The 8,829-nt window shown below is 38.2% G+C and overlaps 1 protein-coding gene across 1 annotated transcript in view; it reads right to left on the bottom strand.

The window, feature by feature from the left end:
* Positions 1-879: 879 nt before the first annotated feature.
* Positions 880-8,829, bottom strand: part of ZMPSTE24 (zinc metallopeptidase STE24) — a 60,841-nt gene continuing 52,891 nt past the window's right edge. The window contains exons 9-10 of the mRNA XM_012646760.1: positions 5,716-5,859; positions 880-2,562 (exon numbers count right to left, since the gene is read on the bottom strand). Coding sequence (XP_012502214.1) covers positions 2,338-2,562; positions 5,716-5,859 — 369 coding nt within the window. The 3' untranslated portion in view covers positions 880-2,337. The remainder of the gene's footprint in view (positions 2,563-5,715; positions 5,860-8,829) is intronic.

Consider the following 8,829-nt stretch of genomic DNA (forward strand, 5'->3'; position numbering starts at 1 on the left):
ATAAAATACTCAAAACTGTCCAAGTTACATAAAGTATATATGAACAAAAATATCCAAAGGATTGAAGAATAAGACCAAGTGGAAGAAAGCTTCCTCAGGGAGGGAATACCACAAAAAGGATTAGGGGTAACGGTGAACACACAAAGGGGCAACCTGGGGCCATTATTGGTACTAAAACTATTGAATTGATCCCAGGAACTCTGTTCCTATCCTAAACAGAAGCAGAATTTACCAGCAGCTGTCTCAGACCTCGGCAAAGGGCCAGCTCAGATAAAGGCAGTATATACACACAACAGAGATTCTGCCTTGGATTCAGACATCAGCCATACTGGAATTGTGCCATTTTACCCAAGGCTTTGATCTACTTGATTCTAGCCCCTATACATCTGTCAAGTATTAAGAGTGCAGAGAGCCACCTTTTTCCTTCCTTGGTTGGCCCACCTACTGGTACTCTGGTCAGTATCTCAGGAACCCCCACCAGTCTCCTTTTGGCCATCCCTACGCCTCTGCCGTCCATAAACTGGGTGACCAGGTCAGTCACATATTAAAAAGCTAATTACTGCTGCCATATGTAAGGAAGACCAAAGAGACAGCTGGAGCAGACCAGGCAAGCCCAAGACAATCTGAGGTTATAAAAATGGAGAAGGAATGATTCCAAATGAAGCTTCTAAGGAAACATTGGCAAGAACTAGTGATGCTCTGGAGTGAATAGGAGGAGAGGACTCTGCGTGAGGCCCAGGGATGGTGTTGACACCACTCAGCATTAGGGCTATTTCTTCATACTACTCTTCATGTGCTAGCACCCCGTTCCTCCAGGGTAATAAACACACATCTAGGTAACAAATAACACATGTTATATTAAATTAAAGACAAAGCACATAAATCTGCATTGGCAATTTTTAATGTTTCACTTGTGCAGAACTGAAATTTGTATTTAAAGGCACAGAAGGAAGGAAAGGCAGTTATCAGAGCATGAAGTCACAGATAAAGAATGCTGGATAAAAAAGTCACAGGACTGCTCCTCTTTTGCCTTAGGAAAATAAATAATGCAGTACTAAACTAGATTTCTATATTCATTATATTTCCATGTGAAGACATCACCCAAATGTCAGCTGAGCAAAAGTCTTTATGGCCAAAGGTGCGCAGTTGATCCCACTTTGGAATAAATGCCCGGAAGGTAAACATTATCAGTGAGTGGGACTCTAGGCACAAAATAAGTTCTCATTCAGAAAGTGGACACAGATATGGATCAGTCAAACATACGTGTTTTAAAATTGGAAATCTTTTGTTTTGAAAGTAAATATTATCTGCATATCAAGAGCCATAATTTTCATAAGTGGAATCAGGCCTGATTAAATAGTACTTATGATTTACTGATAAAATTACAAAAATAAAAACTGAAATTCTTCTGTCCTTGAGATAGAAAACTATATTTTTTCCTGAATTATCATAGGAGAATCATCAGTGTTTTACCCTTATGTTTCGTAAAATGTCATTTCTTCTTCTTTCATGTTCTGCCACTTTTAACACAGAAAAACCTGTTCAATATGGCAATTTCTGCTAAATGAAAGAATGCATTATTTATTGAATGAATGAGAAAAAGCTACAGTTTATCCCTTAAAAGGAACATACCTATCAGGTGGAAAGAAAGATAAAGACTTAGATTTTCTTAAAAACAAAAATAAAACTCAATGATTTAAAACATCCTATACATAATTTCTAATTTCAAAGCACTATTAGAAACTCTTGATCAATATGTAGTAAGAGAGGGAACAGAGAAATTAAAATTTTGATAGAACAGTAGAGCACATTTCTAACTAATTTAAATAACATTAACCTTACCAACTATTATCTTTCTTCTTAAAACACTGATTGGCCAGGTTCAATCATAACAGTATGAAAGTAAAATACAAATTTCAACTTAGGTATGAGTGTAATGATTTTGGACCGCTGTTTCTGCCTCACGGAAATGACTAAGAGGTGGTGTTCCCTCTTTTAAACATATGCCCTCAAACACCTTATATGCATATTTCATATAAGTATATAAATAAAACAAATTCTGTGGTTTCTCAAATAATTTTACAAGTTGATGCTAAATTAGAGGTCAAAGATAAAACTATGCTTTTAAAAACATTAAGCTTCAAAATTTCATCCAGTGTTTAAGAAATGGATTATTAAAATCATTTTTGAAATGAGATATTAAATGTATTTAAATCTGGGCTTTTATGTACTTAGTAATTTTTCTTTAAAAAAAAAAGTTTAAAAACATCAAGAGCTGGAACATGCTGCCAAGAGAGAAATAATCAGAAATGTCTTCAGTCACAGGCCCTGCGCGTCTCAGTCTTGTTTTGTATTTTTCAAAGCTTGAAGTCTCTCTAGTAGCGGAGGATGAGAATAATGCCACATTGAAAACAACCAGTCAGAAACAGGGAATCCCAAGTTATCTTTGTTAAGTTTGATTAAAGCAGAATATAAGTCTTTAGCCTTCCCGAGTTTCTTGGCAAATGCATCAGCTTGAAACTCAAATCTGCGGCTTAGAACTGTTAGGCAAAAAGAAAGAACCTGAAAAAGTAAATGAAAGGGTTTTAATCACCATTCACCTCTTTGTTGTGACTGAAGGTTTCATGAGCTGAGACAGCAGAGGATGTTTAGCTTAGGATGAGAGAAATGGCAGGCCGAAAGGAAGATCACTAGTATTTAGGGGACCTAGGATGACGGCATCATTATAAATTGGGCAATTTACATTCAGACTCTTTTTCTTTTTAAAAAATATTCTTGATCACTTATTCACCTTTAAAGGATAATGAGTCTTCACTGGGATTATTCTAAAAAATATACCACAGCCTCCAACAACAATCTCCCATCCAAGTACTAACTAGGCCTAACCCTGCTTAGCTTCCAAGATCAGATGAAACTGGGCACGTTCAGGGTGGTATGACCACAGACAACAATCTCAAAATTGAGTTTTCTAAAGTATTCTGAGCTATGGCAGCATCACCAGAATAAGTATATGATTTCTGAAGGTTACCATCAAGAAGGGGACAAATTTCACTTTAAAATATAAATTTTGAGAGAAAAAGAACTTCTTTGTCTACTAAAGTATTGCTGGTTAAATGACCTGATATCTATTTTTTTTTTTTTTTTAATTTTTATGAGACAGAGTCTCACTCTGTTGCCCGGGCTAGAGTGCCGTGGCATCAGCCTAGCTCACAGCAACCTCAAACTCCTGGGCTCAAGCGATCCTGCCTCAGCCTCTAGAGTAGCTGGGACTACAGGCATGTGCCACCATGCCTGGCTAATTTAGTTGTCCAGCTAATTTCTTTCTATTTTTAGTAGAGACGGGGTCTCACTCTTGCTCAGGCTGGTCTTGAACTCCTGAGCTCAAACGATCCACCCGCCTCAGCGTCCCAGAGTGCTAGGATTACAGGCGTGAGCCACCGTGCCCAACCTATTTCTTAAAGTATTATAATTGTCATAAAAAAATTTTTTTTAAACGTAAAAAAAAAAACTCTTGTTTATTTCCCAGAGCAAATACAGAGTTTCAAAATAAAGTCCAGGAATCCCTGGTAGCTTCTCAGATATGTTTAAAGCTAATAAATAAATTCTGCTTGAAATTTCTTTTCAAATCTTGAATATAGTTTTTGGGCTAGAATCATTGGTCCCAATCAATCAACCAATCTCTCTCCTGATTTTAAGTCTCCCAGGAAAACTATTCTTTGATTCTCACTATAACACATAAAAACATAAGGAGATACTAATTTGTACCTATCTGCTTTGCTGTAGATTTCCAAACTCTTTTTAATAGGGCAATTTTCCCATTTTCCTAAGGTTAATGTCTCTTTCCTATTATGACCTCTTAAACCCTGACTTTTTTTTTTTTTTGAAACAGAGTCTCGCTCTGTTGCCCAGGCTAGAGTGCCACAGCATCAGCCTAGCTCACAGCAACCTCAAACTCCTGGGCTCAAGTGATCCTCCTGCCTCAGCCTCCCAAGTAGCTGGGACTACAGGCATCACCACCAGGCCAGGCTAATATTTTCTATTTTTAGTAGAGATGGGGTCTCATTCTTGGTCAGGCTGGTCTTGAACTCCTGAGCTCAAGCGATCCTCCCACCTTGGCCTCCCAGGGTGCTAGGATTACAGATGTGAGCCACTGTGGCTGGCCGAAACCCTGGCATTAAACTTAAGATTTTCTTTTTAAATATGTAGTCTTTTTAAAACAAATCTCCTGGGCTCTCCAAGGTTTTTAAAACAGTTGCTAATATTTCTGTGAATTAATCACATTTCAAATTACTCTAATATCCCACATGTATTTAGATATTTTTTGAAGTGAACTCAAATACTGAATGTAAAGAAACAAACAAAAGAAAAAACCCTTTGAGCAGCCGAAATAGATGCCACAAAGGGGAACCACTAGCACCACTCTCGCTTTTACTCATATGAGGACCTTTCTACTCAGTCAGAATCCAGTAACTCTTACATACTGAGTTGATTATCGGATTTCCCAGTCTATGGCAGGTTAAAGAAGAAAATTAAAAAGGGATAATGAACAGAACAGCAAGTCATACTAATAGTAAGGATTATCAGCCTGACAGTGAGGGAAGAAACAAAAAAAATTAGTTGGATAAAAAAATAAATAGCACAACTGCTTAAAAGCAGAGCAGCCTGGTATCATTTAGTATACATAGCTCAGTGTCCTTAAGGCATTCCTGAACTGCGACAGAAGACGGAAATGACAATATCATTATAAGGTATTCGTAACCTCTGTTTTAAGCAGTGACAAACCGTGTAAGGCATTTTGTAAATATTTTCAACAAAAGTTAAAACAAAAAATTAAAGCTTTCAGAGTTTAAAGATAATATACCTCAGTACTCTGCAAAATTTATTTAGTTTGTAACGACAATGCTATACAAATATGACCTATTCCCCTCCATTTTTCTTTCATGATGCCCCCACCACACACACTCTTTAAAATGGAGAAATAGGATTCATTTAGCTTGTCTTAAAACTTTAACTCTACAATCTGTCCCAAGAAAGAATCCTTCTGCATGGAGATACCTCAAGATCCCCAATATTATTTCTTAGCTTAAATTGGAAACTTTACCAAACATCATGAAGTGTTGCCATAGTCAGGTTTATTATACAGTCTCATTCACCTATGTCTTGTCACACTCTGGGATAACTCCTATTGAGCTATCACAGAGCAGTGGTTCTTAAACATCATTTACTACAAAGTACCCAATATTGATTTCATGGGTCCTCGGTGGGACCCCAAGGCTATTTTGGGGGAGGTGGTCATGGGGCACAATCAGAGGACCATTGTCATTCAGCCTCCCTTATCAAGCCATACGTATACTCAATTAGTATTTGTTCTGTCCCCTCACACACAGATTTTCACCCAAGCATTGGGGAATATGGTGCCTAGGACATAGCATTCCAATAGTTAATCTCCATCTACCAAGTCGTGAAGTATATTTTATATTAAGGTCTTCACCACTAAAGTCTAATTCTCCAGTTATTTTTCCCTAACAGTATGCATATTATTTATGTGGGCTTAGATTTTTCTGCTGCTTTCTCATACTAGCCAGTTAACCAAAAGACTTTGTTTCATCTACTTGTTTAATCTATACAGTTTTTTTTGTTTTTGACTATCCAAAAGGTTCTAGATTTGAAGCAGGGAAGGGCATATGTGAGATAATTTTAAAGATCATACATTACCTCATTGTATGGTGAGAAAATAAACTGGAAGATGATCAATAGTCCAATGAGAGTGGGTTGGCTGTCATAAAAACCAAACGCAGCAAAAAGCTCCTTTCGACCAATTAATACAGCAAACAAGAAAAAACACAAGAAAGAATTCATCTAGAAAGAAGGATATGAGGATGTTAGTACTTTGAGATGGGAGTCTGCCAACCTCCTCTTTGCCCGTAAATTAATAAACTCCTCTTTTCTTCTCCAAAAAAAAAAAAAAAAAAAGGAAACAAAAGAAAAAAAAAGGCCACGGAATTTCTAAGTTATTACTATGTTGATTTCACTGTGGGATCCGTAGTACGCAAAAAGTACGAGAAATCATGTGATTTTAAGAAAGGTGTTAGTGTGATCACAGAAAAAGCTATTTAAGTAGTTTTATAGTTTTATTCTCAAAAGCAAAATAAAATTTCCCCAAATGTATACACTATATCATCTTCCACAGGGGCAGACTTGAGTTGAGCCTCTTATAATTGAGGGTTTGAAGTAGTCAATAGCAATGGGATATTTTCTCCGTGTAAAAAGGTAAAGTGCTAGAATGGAGTCTGGCTTAATTTTATAAGACTGTCATCAGATACAAGGCCTCCCACCTGACCTTGATGTGAAGGCTCCAAAGCAACAGGCTTCCCTTGAACTCTCTTTAGGACCACTGGAGCTAACCTTTCTAGAAAGGTCAAAGAAAAAGGTAGATCTATTTTTATCAATAAATTAGAGAGGAAAAAAAAAAATCGAAAACCTATACCAAAATACAGCCCCTTGGAAGAAAGTTGGAGAACAAATACCATTCTTTTCCCTTAGTAGATTAGGACCTTGGAGGCCACATATACCATATTTAAGTGTGTTGCTCCAAACCATTTACTAAGTGCCAGCTTAGAATGGGGCTCAGACCATCAGAGGGCTTGCCAGCTCCTCTAGGACAAAGTGCAAGAAGCTCTGCCCCTCACCCTTATAACTTAGTGGATCCAATATGACAAGCTCCAACAGAAAACTCACAATGAAGACTCCTAGACTCATAATCTATGCATCCATTTTTGTCAAGTAACAGCTGTCTTTTTGAAAAGTAACTTTTGGTTTGCTACTAGACCCTACTAGAGACTGAATTCCTGGCCATGGGATACCATCATCCTGCAACCCAAGCTATTCCTCCTAAATTGGATGCTATGTTGATTTGCCTAGCCAGGAAAGTGGTATGCCTAGAAGCACTCCATCATCAAATACACATGGTAGATACAGGAGTGGAAATGAAGCAAGTCATGAAGGCAGAAGTTAAATAAGCCGGAGGCTCATATTCTAGTATGCCACTCTGCCAATCCTCAATCAACTCTTACTCATGGGAGTTCCCTATAACCATTTAATTGAGGAGGAAAAAAATTAGAGCCTATTTTACAAATAACTTAATATTGGCACCAGCTGAAAGCGAATTGCTGCGGCATTACAGTACCACTCAGGGATGGTCTTGGAAGGCAGTGGGGAAGGGAAATACTCTTAGTGAGAGAAATTTTAAGTAGTATATCTCATTGTCCACTCAGCCTGAGAGGGGAGAGGGCCTGAGCCAAGGATATATATATATATTAATACTAATTTGTTGGCAGTGGGCAAATAATGGTTTGGCTGGATGATCAGGGCCTTGGAACAAACTAGAGGATGGCTAACAGGGAGATTTGGAAAAGAGGTATGTGGAAAACTTCCAAAATTAGCTGAGAGTTTGATTTTAAGAGTCCCATGGTAGAGGAGGCTCTTGTGATCAAGTGGGAAGACAGCTGCTCTGTGGAGGTCAGTCAGGTCGGCCAGCCCTTTTCCACTGCTGCTCTGTAACTTGGTCAAGGGCTCATGAACAGAGTGGCCAAAGTTACAGAGATGAAGTTAATGCATTAGTCAACAACACAGACATCTCCCCAACTGGCTCCTGTTGAGCATCCAATCTGTCAGAAGAGGCAACCAGCCCTGATGAGGTCCCACATTTCAGGGACCAGCCTACCATGGTAGGCTGATTCCACTGGAACCCTTCCTTTGTGAAAGGGGCAGTGATTTTCCTTAATAGAGTGAATATTCAATTTGAACTTGGATTTTGACTTATTTAATATCTTACTCACTGCCACATATCCATACAAAATAGCTTCAAGCCAAGAAACTCACTTTTACAACTAAAGATATAAGATGATAGGAAAGTGCCCACAGGGGTTCACAAGCCTTCCCACGTAATCCATCACCCAGAACCAGCTGGCCTTTGGAAAGGTGTGAAGACTCACTTAAGACTCAGTTAAGGCCACATATGCTCAACCAATCAACAAGATATAGTGTTATTTCACCCACAGACTGAAAATCTGTTGGTTTAGAGGTATTAATACCCAGAAGAAGAATGTTACTGCAATTGTTTTCTTCCTTATATTTTCTATAATTTTCAATGAATATATAATTACTTTTAAATGAGAAAAAAGGTTTTTAAAAAGTATTTTAATGTCCAAGTTATCTAGGCTTGCTCCTTTTGGTCTTTATAGCTATCATATCTGAGTGACTCTGGAGGTGATGACAATGATGGTGGTAACAATAAACATTTATATGGCACTTACCACATTTCAGGTACTACTCCAAACTCTTTGCATGCATTAACTCATTTAATTCTTCATCAGTCCTATGAGATATTATTATTCAGTGAGGAACTTGCCTGAGGTCACACAGAAGAAGGTCAGGGAGCTGTGATGGGAAGTCAGGTAGCCTGGCTATGGAGTCTGTCTTAACCTCTCTAATACATGACCTCTCATGCCTGCTGTACTTCCAATTTGACTACCATGCCATAAAAAAAGAACTTCATGCCTGTAACCCAGCACTTTGGGAGGCCAAAGCGGGGAGGATTGCTTGAGCTCAAGAGTTCAAGACCTCATCTCTACAAAAAATTTAAAAATTAGCCAGGTATGGTGGTACATGCCCGTAGTCCCAGCTATTTGGGAGGCTAAGGCGTGAAGATCACGTGAGCCCAGGCATTTGAGGTTGCAGTGAGCTATAATCACGCCACTATACTCCAGCCTGAGCAACAGAGCAAGACCTCATCTCTTAAAAAAATAATAATAATAATAATAATTGTCA

Source organism: Propithecus coquereli, unplaced genomic scaffold (assembly GCF_000956105.1).
Source record: "Propithecus coquereli isolate 6110/MARCELLA unplaced genomic scaffold, Pcoq_1.0 Scaffold249, whole genome shotgun sequence".
NCBI classification, from domain to species: Eukaryota; Metazoa; Chordata; class Mammalia; order Primates; family Indriidae; genus Propithecus; species Propithecus coquereli.